Source organism: Pleurodeles waltl, chromosome 5, assembly GCF_031143425.1.
Source record: "Pleurodeles waltl isolate 20211129_DDA chromosome 5, aPleWal1.hap1.20221129, whole genome shotgun sequence".
NCBI lineage: Eukaryota > Metazoa > Chordata > Amphibia > Caudata > Salamandridae > Pleurodeles > Pleurodeles waltl.
In genome coordinates, this window is record NC_090444.1 from 683,529,550 (window position 1) to 683,543,009 (window position 13,460).

The 13,460-nt window shown below is 41.5% G+C and overlaps 1 protein-coding gene across 2 annotated transcripts in view; it reads left to right on the forward strand.

Annotated features, from left to right (window-relative positions):
* Window positions 1–13,460, forward strand: part of TMEM181 (transmembrane protein 181) — a 373,980-nt gene that overhangs the window by 187,329 nt on the left and 173,191 nt on the right. For both annotated transcript variants that reach the window (XM_069234585.1, XM_069234586.1), the window contains exon 5: window positions 8,429–8,550. In XM_069234585.1, the coding sequence (XP_069090686.1) occupies window positions 8,429–8,550 (122 nt within the window). The remainder of the gene's footprint in view (window positions 1–8,428; window positions 8,551–13,460) is intronic.

The following is a 13,460-nucleotide window of genomic DNA, read 5'->3' on the forward strand; positions in this document are numbered from 1 at the left end:
ATCTAACAGGACCCCTGACGTAGGTGTGTTCCCAAACAATAGATAGCAGACATGCTTGGGGCGGCAATTATTATAAACAAATCCCTCGAAAGTATAGAGAGGGAAACTCCCTAAGTGTGAACACCTACTGTTTGTCTTTGTCACTTGATCTTGACGCCTTAGCGCGGTGGCACTGATAATGCAAAGTATAACAAGTGGCCTAACTATAAACAAGGCAGCCATCTTAGATGAATTAAATAATTAAATGGGCTAAGACAGAGCAAGCTAAGTAGGTTTAAAGTCACTAGGTGACAGGGGCACGAGTCTGCAAGCCAAAGGCTAAGCTAACTCCTGTTATCTTATTAAAACAAACTAGGATTCAATACAATTGAAAGTTTTCATCTTATTCGCTTTGAAGTACTAAAGATAGTGTAGTTGGCAACAGTACATTAACAGCCTTTTTAGTGCTTATCGCTTGTTGATCTGTCCATAGAACAAATCGTTCCTCAGTTTCATGGGGGATATGTGGCTAGGACACATTTTGTGACAGGGTTTTCGGTTGCACAGCCATCAGTGCCTTTAAAAGTGGCACTGCTCTTTTGTGTAGAATAAGCCACATGATATGGCTTTACAGTGTCCACAGACACAGTCGCATTTATTTTCTTCAAGGTAATGGTTGTATTATCAGCATACTTTAGCCTTTTTTTTTCCATAACACAGAATCTCAATAGGCTGGATGGAACTTTTTGTTTAGTTCCAGTCCCTCTACTACTAGTTAACCAGCCCGAGGGCAGCCAGCCAAATACTGGAAACAGATTAGTAGTTTTGTGAGGACCATCGTGGGTATGCGGTAAATCCTGCAGCAAAGCAAGATGCGATTGATCACATGGATCACTTCCTCCTGGAAGGCCAGGTACATATTAATTGACACCGGACAGCAACCTGTAAGGAGTGTGATTTAATAGTTTACATCTTGGCATAATATTTAATGCTTTCTCTGCACTACATTGCTTGTAGACCCATGAACCACCATTATCTACAACCCTTACAGTAGAGGCTTGTTATAATATACTGTTAGCTCTCTCAAATACCCAGTTTGAACTTCGAAGTGAGCCTAAAAGGGGATGAGAATTGGATATTTAGTTCTACCTTAACAAGTGCCTCTGCTAATGCCTTTAAAGTAAAAGTTGCCTCTTGATCAAAATGTATGAAATCCACACATTACTACAAAGCCTAGTAAGTCTTTTTGAGCTGTGGGAGCTGTGAATTGATGCTGTGGCCACACCCGTATAAACCTTGGGCACACAATAACCACTAGCTGTATATATTTGAATTTATTTACTGGCTGAAGTGGACCGTCGTGGACTAGGTACACAATTTGAAAAGTTTGCACTGCTTTCTTCAAGGGAGCTTGTGTGAGTCTCACAATTACAGTGTGCTTTATTTTTTGACAGATTTCACATTGTGATGCATATTATGGTGCTTGTTTTGGCAGTATTGGCCACCGGTAATGCTCCTTTACGGTGTGTAATGGTACTGGCACTCCAGCGTGTGCAGAACCTATTCCTTCAGTAGCGTCTTTTATTAGGTTTAATGGGCTAAAACTGTTTGGTATCTAGTGTTCTCCTGTTTTAGGGCTACTGATTGTAAAAAGCCCACCTTGCCCCAGGAAGTATTTGTCCTGCTCCAGAAATCCTGGAATGGGGCTTCATTTGCGGTGCAGTGATTGGGCTTCTCAGAATTTACCCTGGTCAATCATGGTTTTGACCGGATCATCGCTGCTACTTTATAAACCTGCACAGTAGATTTCACAGCTTGATCTGCAGCAGAATTGCCTTTGCAATGAATTCCCTCAATAATGTGCGAGCACGTGCTGCACCTCAACCAATGGTAGCTGTCTCTGGAACACAAAACTGCATATTCCAAAGTTGGTAAGCTTTTATACTCCTTCCCTGTGAGTCTTTGTTATCATTGGTTTCCCAATATATCAAGTCAACATTGTGGCCCTGTACATAAAATCATGAGTCTAACACAATCAAAACAAAATCCCCTTAATGCATGCAGTTCTTTAAGATGTGTTAGGCTTTTGATATTTGTCCGAGAACTCTAGTGCAAGTCTGTATCCTTCACTTGATAATTTATATCCTAAAAATATTATATTAAAAAAAGCATATTTTGGATTCTCCGAAGTTCAGCTTGTACACTGATAATTCAGTTGAGAGTACCATAGGACAATTCATATACCCCTATAGGGGAGGGATGGATGGATGGATGGATGGATGGATGGATGGATGGATGGAAGGATGGATAGAGATATATATCCAAATTGTGCTCATCGTATTTCTTTTTTTCCTCATATTTCTTTTGATTTCAAAAACAGTTAAACTTGCATCTTCATTTAGATTTCCCCCTCCCCACAAAAGTAGCATGTTATAGCAGTTACAATAATTACATTTCGTTTTGTTCTTCAGAATAGCTACTGGTCAATATATGCTTCAGTTTGCTTCGGCACATAATCATTGTCTACTCCTACATTTCCTTTCCCCTCTCGTCCAAGCAAGCGTCTGTCAGCTCCTGAACTTGTCTCCTTGGCTTCCTCCATTTCTTCCAGTAGGAGCACCTCCACGTGTACCATTGCGCCAGGCCTCCCTGGCCTATACCGCTATATATTAGCCCGTGACTGTCTTCGCACTCAGCCCGTTTCCATTTAGCAAATTCCCACATTCTTTGTTTCTCGGTGGGTATGTTTGTCATCCACCGCAGGTCTACACATGTTTTGGCTACTGCCAGTTCTACTGCTTTAAGTCTGTGTCTGGCAAGCTTGGTTCGAGTTACAGGCCTATCAAACGCAACTGGACTGTTTCTGAATCATTAATTAGGTCAATTCCCTCAGTGGGTCAGCCACCTCCGTCCAGAAAGTGCCCACCTCGGGACAAGTCCACTAAATATGTATATATGTTCCCACTGCTATCTTACACTCCGGGTAATGCTCTGGTTTGGATGGATCTAGCTTCTACAGCCACTGCGGTGTGACGTAGTCCCATTGTAGACATTTTTGTATATTAATTTCAGACGTGCATTTTGTGTAGCTTTGTATTTCTTACATGTTAGTTTGCATAATTATTATATGCATATATTTTACAATGCAAGTTAAAATTATGATAGTCTAATACAATTCTCCTATACTTAACCTTTAAAATAGGGTAAACAAGTGTTTATTGTTCGGACAGAGAATAACGACTCCCTGATACTGTAACTCATTCACAGTTTGTTTGAGATCTTTTTGAGCCTCTGGCTTCATTGGATTTTGTTTCTGGACAGTGCATCCTTTACAGAAATCACGTGTAATGTTGGGGTTTAGCTCACCTCACTTATTTTACTTTAACGCTAAAGCCAGTTGTAATGCTCATTTGTGGCTTACTGGTCCTTAAGCAGCTAGTGACTCTAGATTCTTCCCCTAATTATGGAGTTGTGGGGGAAGAGATTTATAATCTATGGGGTCACACTGCTTCTGCAAGTATTATTTTATAGAAATCAGTCAGTTGAGTTCAGAAAATTATTGGGATTGTTTGTTCAGTGTTCCCTTTAATCACAATCTGGACTTTACAAACTAAGGGGGTTATTACAACTTTGGAGGAGGTGTTAATCCATCCCAAAAGTGACGGTAAAGTGACGGATATACCACCAGCCGTATTACGAGTTCCATAGGATATAATGGACTCGTAATACGGCTGGTGGTATATCCGTCACTTTACTGTCACTTTTGGGACGGATTAACACCTCCTCCAAAGTTGTAATAACCCCCTAGGTCTGGTTCACTGGGATTATTTGTATGTAGTCATTAGTCTCCTCCACAGTCGGGTCAGGTTTGAGTTTCTGCTGAGATGTAGATGTTTTCTATGCACATTCTAGTACAAACACCTCTTGTGCCCTGTTCTTTAGTAGAATTCTCTGTGAGGCATCTTGCTTCCTTGCAACTACTGTTTTGTTCTTTTGAAAAAGGTTACTTTGGTAGTACTGATTTCCCATTCAATACCCCCTCTGCCCCTCCCTAGCCACCGCCTTTTTAGTACCCTATCTTCCCTACTGATATATCAGGTCCTGGGGAAGAATAGGCACCTTTGCTTGATCCCCATGTGACATAATTTTGAGATACTATTTTATGTAGTAGCTGCTCTTCTTTCTGATCTTGAAGAGTTACAGAGGACTATTTTTGTAGCTGTACTTCTTTCTGATCTTTTGGAGTTGCAGATACTTTTTCTCTGGACCAGCCAATAGTTCTACATAACTTTCAATATTACCAAAAATGATCTCAGCTGCTGTATTTGTTCCCTATATGCTATGTTCTTAAATCTACTGCGGGTAAAGCTCCATGTTCTTCCTGTATCTATTTCAGTACTTATAGATACATATTCAAAATTTGGCAATTATCTTGCAGAGAAAGTGAGGAAACACCTCTTCTGTTTCATAGGTTTCCTTACTAACCAAAATGTATGTCATTTCATTTGGTTGGGCAATGCCCTATTATACCACCTATTGTGAATGGGTTAATGGGTGTTGCCTTTGTCTTTGTAGGTGATTGTACCATTCCTACTTCAGTACCTCCGTACTGCAGTATGTTCTGGCTCGGTTGTCTGTATATGTTTCCAACTTCTGTAAGCATTTTTCCAGTCTGTGCTATGGGAAGGTGTTCCTGTTCGAGATGTGGTATTTACATAGCTAATAGTGGCTAAATCACAGCCTATAGCCAGTATTGACCCTGATACATTGCCTTTAAAATGCAGCAGAACTCATACTTTACATCTGCTCTTGCTCAGTTTCTGACAAATGCCACTATGATGAGGTACACATATTGGCCCAAAGTATGAGAAGGACAAATGGTATACAGGATTACAGGATGGCAGTGGTCTGGACACCTTCCCAGACACTGGATTTGTCGCTCTTCCTGATCCTCCAACATAGGAAAGTGCTTCTTCTGCCATGGTCATGCAGTGGCCTCGCAGGTCCTTGACCTGCAACTCTCTACCATGGAATTCAAAACGAACACACTGATGGATGTTTTCCACCCTGGCCAGGTGGTTGCCAAGCCTGTCCTGCCTTTCAACAATGCCTATACAGGTACCCACTTGCCCAAAGCCTTGCTCTGGGCCTCCAGCGAATAGGCAGGTAGCTCACTGCTACATCCTGGTGTCTTGTGATCCTCATTTCATGGCTAAGCACCTGATGCCAAAGAGTCTGGTGATCTAAGTGTTCACCAGTAGAGTGAACCCTAACATCTTTCCTGTGACTCTCCTGACTGAGAGTCCAAATGCATGGAGACGTTTGGCAATCGCCTCTTTTTTTCTTCTAACCTTGATTCATGGTAAGTTGGTGCAACTTGTAGCTTGCTTCCCCTCTCCTCCTACATCCACAACTACAAAACCATTTTAGTGTGTCCTTTTAGACACACACCCAGCCTGTATGAGGTAGGATCAGAAATTTTCTCCAAGACATCACTTTGGAAGCATGGTTTCTCCAAGTTCTCAGACAGGGCAACACCCTTCCATTTCCTTTTAACCAGCTACACCTTCCACCTCCAACAGCACGGCTAACATAGGAACATATATCCATTTTGCAATAAGAAGTGCAGGCCCTTTTGACCAAATAAGCCATAGAGAAGTTTCTGGCCTCGGAATTAAGATCTGTGTGTTACTCCTGCTACTTCTTTGAGCCTAAGAAGGGCAGAGGCCTTTGTTCTATTTTTGATCTCCACCCTATCAACATCTTCCTGCTGAAGGCCAAATTCAAGATGCTCACACCGGCACACGTTTTGTCTGCCCTGCATACTGGATTGTAGCGCTGGACCAGTATGATGTGTATTCCCGTTCTGCAAGCCTTCAGGCATGATCTGCAGTTCATAGTGACCCAGGAGCATTTTCAGTTTTGGGTGCCCCTTTTGGTCCTCACGAGTGCCCCTCAGGTGTTCACCAAAATAATGCAGTGCACCTTCCGAGGTTGCCAAGCATAGGTGGGCGAAGCAGTGCAGAAAAGAACCATCTCTAGGTGGATAATTATCTGTATTAAAATCTGCAATGAACTAGCTAAGAAGCAGCCACCTGAAGGATTAAGGGCTCATTCCACTCGAGCCTAGGCTGTTACCACTGCACTTGCACTGAAAGTGCCTGCCTTGGATATCTGTCAGGTTGCTATGTGGCCACCAGTGGACATGTTTGTGAAGCACTTTTGCTTTGTCTACGGGTCCTTTGGGATGGGTGTTTTGCCTATTTGGTCCTGCAGGGACTTTTGGTCCGACCCACCAGCTGGGCAGGGTGTGGCTTTGGTATCTATTCATAAGGTGAGGAATATGTGGTACTCATTAGACTTACACATCAGGAGAACAAGTTACTTACCGTCAGTAATGCTCTTTGTGGTGGCTACTCTAACCACAGACTACTTTCTGCCCTCCTCATTCTGCGGAATGGATGCTTTTCCATCTAAAACGTCCCAAACTAGAGATCTGCTCACTGGCCAAGCCAATTGTCAATGGGCTGTGCGTCTGAGGGCACTGACAAGCCTCTAAAAGCAATTGATGTCTGTGTGCCTGGCTGGCACTTATATGTGGCCTTGCTTGTCATTTTCGGAGTAAAAAGACATTGGTGTGTAGCCACATAACTCGACCTACCGGCATGCAGAAGTACTATTTTTTTGTTTGCTTATCCAGTCTGATGCCTGAGGAACTATTCACAAGCTGAAGAATCTTTGGTTAGATAATGAGCCAGAAACAGCCAGAAATTACCCAAGGTAGTTAACTTGTTCATCTTGCAAACTATTAGCATTACCATTCATAATATTTGTTTTCTAGACCCTAAGCTTCAGACAGATGCACACACTCGCTCTCACACTTTCTTTCTCTCCAATTAGTGTTCTCATGCTGGAAAACAATAAGGCCTGGTTTGTATGTAACAAGTATGTATTAACAGAAAAGCACTGTCACACAGAACTGTTTTTTTTGTTTTTTTGTTGAAAATTTTACTCTTACCTTAAGGCTAGTTTTCTGGCAGGGTTTTTTTTGCATTTATTGCGAGGGCTTTGACTTTAATATACCACACATTACCCCGAAGGTTCATGAGGGTGCAAAGATTTTTGGAGATTTTTTTGTGAATCTGGGGTCTTCATAAAGGAACCACAGTGCATCCTTTTCCAGTTGTAATTGTAAAGCACTTTTTCAGCCTCTGGGGCCTTTTCCTATACTCACTTGCACAACCTAATGTGACCAGAGCAGAGCAATCTAATGAACATTTTTTAGTTCACAATCCTAATTCGATGTCTTATGCATAGCATAAATCGGAAGTCAGTGGGCCTGTTGGTGGTAGGCAGTGTTCGTTGGCTTTCAAAACTAGACTTCCTGTCAGTATTCCACACTATACTATCATTGTTTATGCACAAATGTTTGAAATTCCCATTCTGTCCTGATTGCACCTAAAACCTCTTTAGTCTTTTTCATGATCCCCTTGTTATAGCCATGTCAAAGTCTCTGCTCACGCACATTGTTTGCAGGAAATTACTATGCTCGATAAGTTTCTTCCCAATTCTCTTTTTTTTCCCCTAATTCCACATACTGCCAATGCTTATTCCCTATATAGTCAAGTGTTTGTGAAAGAGCTATACACCTTTTGCTCCTTACTCTTGTCTTCCGACCTCAGTTTATCCGTATCATCTGACAGTTTGTGGACTAAATGTCTACTTTATCTCATGGTCTTATTTCCGCCTTTCAAGCCAGTAAGCAGTCTTGTTAAGGGCTTTTAACTACCGTATTTTCCGGCGTATAAGACGACTTTTTAACCCCTGAAAATCTCCTCAAAAGTCGGGGGTCGTCTTATACGCCGGTATACGGTGTGCTGAAACTTCAGGGACAGGCGCCCTGTAGCTGAGCCACCGTGCGTTGCATTTGGAAATCGATTCCAAGCGTATGATGGGTTCCGCATCCCACAAGATTCAGCTACTTGTGGACACAGAGCTGATTGGTCAACCGTGAGTTGAGCTGTCCTTACCGTGTGCCGCAATCCTCGCTGGCAGTTGTCTGGACAGGCACGTATTCCAGCATGTGCTCCAGGCTATTCCACTTGCACTGTTTTATGTTTACATGTTTGATGACAAACAGCCTTCTGTTTATAAGTGACAGTTTTCCTACTAAGTACCTGCATGTCATAAGCATTTGAATTAAAATTACCATGTTAAAATCAAATCTGATGTTTTTAAATTTTTATTTGGTGTGCGTTGGAAGAGGGGTAGTCTTATACAGCGAGTATAGCCCAAACCCTATATTTTAACAGGAAAAGTAGGGGGTCGTCTTATACGCCCAGTCGTCTTATACGCCGGAAAATACGGTATGTGTTTTGTTGGTGTCTTTTGAAACTGATCATATTCCTTCAACACACTTTGACAGCTTATTTCTGTGTTATCATTACAGAATCAATCATTAAAACCAACTTTAATGTATCTGTTAAAATAAGTGGAGTGGTCGGTGATGCAACAACAAAGTTGATTAGTACTCCAGCTCATAATCGTACAAGGACCCTCAGTTGTGCAAGGGTAAGATATTTAATATTATATTGTGTTAGGGCTGCAACATGTTTTGTAAATACATTTGTGCAATGCCCAGCACTATTTTCTTTTCTTTCAAGAACAGGTGGGCCAGACAGCAAAGTTATGAATTTCTGTGTAAGTTTGTATAGTGTTCATTAACGACATTGAAACCTAGCTTCCTCCTAAAAAACACAGTGAATGTAAAACATTTTTGGTACTGCAGACTATTGACATAGCTTGGACATATTGCTGGCTTAAAAATATTTTTAAATAAATACATATTTTTTAATAGCTTTGAAATAGTGTTTTTATTGGTTAGTTTGGGAGCTAGAATTGTCTCAGTGGAGAACATTTACAACATTGACCATTTAAACTTTGCATAGCCACAGTAATGTGGCTGGCGATGCTGTATGGCAACATCTGCAGAAACTGTATTTCGAAACTAAAACTTACATTAAACCTTATGGTGTTATTCTTTTAGCTGAATTATGTTACTCACTTTATCCATTTTAAGTACAAACAGTGTTTTGTCCTCTCTTGGTGGCTAAGACAGTTACCATAATGTGGCAGTCGGAGATGTTTTTACGGTTGTTAAAGAAAAGATGGACACTGTAGCAATATATTGTGAAATTTAATATGTTTGGATTTAAAAATTAAAGTATTATTATGGGCACAAGCTACATATATATTGTTTGGGACAAGGTAAGAAAGTATTATTTTGCATGGTACCATAAGTAATGGACAGAGAAAAAACAGCAGTTTGCAGGGAACTGCCCAGAAAGATAACATACTACATTTTCTTATGTTTACAGTGCTCTTTCGTTGATAACCTGCATTATTTGTCATAGGAATAAATCCCTTTTACATCATACTTTATTGTATTGCAAAACCAGGGTTTCCCGCTCTAGTTGCCTGCTTTCTTGTTATAAGAACCTATTTCTGCAAAAATAACACCTTTGTATTGGTCCAGAAATCCGGGGATAAACAGCTGTCTTCACTTCCTTCAGACAGTCCCTAACAAAATCTCAAGCTGGACTTTACCTGATAATTTAGCGGGTGCACACTTTACTAGATTTTCATTGATACGTTGAGCTCACTAAGGATTATAGATACTGAACAAGGTTAATGGAGAATAAGAGAACAGTGCAAACACAATTGTGCAGGTAAGATAAATGTGCCTAGCATCAAAGTGATATGGATTTAGTATTACTATGGCGCAGTAAACTGTTTTGCAACATTGCTACATGCATTGCCCCATCTTACATAAGATAACACACTTTGAAGTCAGAAGAGCTGTGGCCTGAAGCCAGCTCTAGCCAAGTTAAAAAAGGGTCCTCACTGGAGCATCCGGCTAGGCAACCATGGGTGTGTTCTAGATCTATGGGGGGCTTTTCCAGGGCAGCATATGCTTGTGTAGTGGCCAAACAGTCAGTACCCTGTAATGGTCGCCAACCAAGATGCCTTGATCATCTCAGAAGCCCATGCACCCAGTACCTTAGAGTTCACCAGGTTTCGCTGTCGTTCCCTCTAGTTCCATTTCATCTGTCTTTAGATCCAAATGTATTGTCAAAGCAGAGCAAAGCGTAAAATGTTCGACTGTAGTCAACATGGGGAGGATGGTGAAGATTGAGCCTTCAGCTGCCCATTGACGCTCAGACTTCTCAATTGCTTGTCTCTGTCTTTGCTGCTGTTAGAAATTGGGTCTCTAGTTGGCAGCAGTATGCACTTTGTGCAAGTAGGGACCACAATCATAGTCAATGTAGGCCAAATACCAAGCCTAAATTAACCTGTGTTTACCCTCTAGTAGCTTGGCACAGAGCAGGCTGGCTAAACTTAGAAGGCAATGTGTAAGGTATTTGTGCAATCCCCCTATAGTAGTTACAATGAGGACACCACAAAAAAAACTCCACAGAATGTTAGGAAAATAGACACTCTTAATTTAGCCATAGGGTAAGACCAAAGTGACACAAATTCAATTAAGAAATCTCACTTTTCAAAGTTAAACAAAAACAGTGCTTGTAGTAGGTTACATGACAAAAGATGATGTGGTGAACTCTGTGATATGAGTGCACCTGTATTAAGTAGAGTACGGGAATATTCCAGACGTGCTGTTCACCAAGAGCAGCCGAATGTTATGTTCTAGGTCTACCTCTCCCCACTGCGGTAGCAAGCTATAAAGACTGTAGGGGAGCTGTGGAGGGGGGACAGCAGCACTAGGGGGAATAACTGGTGCAACCACAGGTTTGAGAGTTAAGGAGAGAGTGCAGCAGTCTGTCGGACTGAAGCCACTCTGCGGTGCTTGATAGAGTGGATGGTGAACTACAGGGAAGCTACTCAGTGATCCTTAGTAAAAGCTGGCGGCAAATTGCAAGGAAGCCACTCTGTGATCCTTGACATCTACGATCTGTAAGGAAGATACTCTGCGATCATTGACAAAGCGGGCTGCGAGCTGCAGGGAAGCTGCTTGTGGTTTTGATAAAAAGCTGGGGGTAGTTTGCAGCAAGCTGCTCAGGGGTCTTTGATATCCCGGTGACCCTTAGTTGAACCAGAGGCCAGTCAGCCAGCCCCTAAGTCACCATGAGGTGTTGATGGTTGATTCTTGACCTGCAGGGTAGCACAGTGGAGCAGAGCAGCAGTTCCTGGGAACTGTCAGTCCTGGCAAGTTGGTGATCCTGGCACACTCCAGTCTTTATTCCAGCACATTCCTTCAGTCCAGAAGTGTATGGCTTTTAGGGGGTCAGAAACCCGGTACTTATGCTAAAGAAGTGTCTTTGATGTGGGGGATTTCAAAAGGTTTCTGTGATATGCACAGGTCCCCATTTCATCCAAGCCCTGGCTACAGACTATCAATTGGGGGAAGTGGGGGTGGTAGCAAATCAGCCCCTTTGTATGGGCTCTGGACATTAGCCTTTTGAAATATAAGTGGGAGCCCTTCCCAACCTCCTCGCCAGGAAGACCCATCAGTATCCAGATGAATGCCGATTCAGCTGAGTATAACATGTTGTCAGTGTCTGAAGGGATTGCACAAGTGGAGCTGCACCCTAGCCCCAGTCAGACGTATATTGGAGACAAGCTTTAGGCACACAGGGCAATGAGGGCAGAGAAATCCCCACTTTACAAAAGTGGCATTTCTAAAATAGTAATAATAAATATGACTTTACTAGCAAAGAGGATTCATCATAACCATGTCAGCGGTACTAAATATGATGCAGCTACTTCTTTTTGATCAGGAATTACAGCTTTAAAGTATTTTAAGGCATTCCTAGTGCTAGCCTATGAGAGGGGCAGGGCTCACTGTAATGGAAAAGCACTTTGGGAAATTTTAATTACCAGGACATGTAAAACTTAAAGTACAAGTCCTGCGTTTTACGTACATGGCACCCTACAATATGGACTACCTGGGGCCTACCTTATGGGGTGATGTATATCTAAAGTGAGTTTAAGGCTTGGCAAGAGGCTTTGAAATGCTAAGACGAGGTGACAGTGAAACTGCACTCACAGGCTCTACAGTGGCATGCCTGAGTCATGTTTACCGGGCTACTTAAGTGGGTGGCATAATCAGGGCTGCAGGCCCACTAGTAGCATTTAATTCACAGGCACAGGGAAAATAAATATGCCAATTGTGGATACACCATTGTTACTAGGTTTAGGGGGGAAGCACATGCACTTTAGCCCTGGTTAGCAGTGGCATAGTGCTCAGAGTCCTAAGACCAACAAAAAGATACAGCAAAGTCAAAACATCTGGATTACGACCACCCTAAAGATTGCAGATCTAGCTGCCACCCTGCTTTACATATCTTTCCTTTCGGTGCTCACTCTCCCTACTTGCCAGTAGTGTCCTTTCCTCCATTCAAACCAGATACTGGGTGGCATTTGGAGATGATACCAGTGCTTGCATACTCCCTCTACCTCTTTTCCATCACTCCTCTACCTCCTCAGCACTTTGAGGTAATCTTATAGTGGCAAAATGTTGATTAAAAATACAAACATAACACAATATTCTGTAATTTAGAACTGTTGCCAGATAGTTTAATTTTTAAGTAGTGCTAGGAGTCTATCAACAAAATGAGTGACTTTCTGTCACCTAAAAAGTAACATTAGTGCAAATTGTGTAGCACTATTCAAGAACGCAGAAAGCCCAGAACATTTTTTAAAGTACGTAGGAGCTAGTATGTAGTTACTATATCAAATGGCTACTTCTAGTGCAGCAGCAAGACTAAGACCTATATCCATAATTGTACTGCCATACGAAATAACCATTATACAACAGTTAGGGACAGACCTCTTTGGCTCTCCTTTCTCTTTTGTTGCAGTCATAATGCCAGCAAAAATTGAAGTGCATAAACTCTTGTGGTAACAACATTATTGGAGAACTAATTTTACAGAACATATGATGTTAAAATAGATTTTATTTTTGCATTACATTATATACGCCTGTGATTGCTTCAGAGTTCAGAGCCCAGCTCTTCGAACATATCCTTATCTAGTCTATAAGATCACCTATAGTGTAAGCATTCCTAAGCAAAGTAAACACGTGCTTGGACTGGACAGCATAAGTTCCAGAGCATAGATGCGCAACGCGTTGCTTATCATCATAAAATCACTCTATCACATATGCAAGAACTATGCTCTTCTTGATACCAGAAATGAAAATATAAAGCGGATATGAAAACTCATGAATCTTTAGTGAATTACTTTTCAACAACTAAAAAGGCATAAATAAAGGGGCATAGAAATCTTTTATGGAGTCCATGCTTTCAGCAGAATGTGCATTATCCAACTTAAAAAAGAAAATGGCAATGTGAACGCAACATGTTTTAATATTGACCAAAGTAAAACGATTCTTTGAGAAAGGAACGACATCAGCATAAAAAATTTATTTTATGTTATGTAAGCAAAGGTTTAATATAATGCAG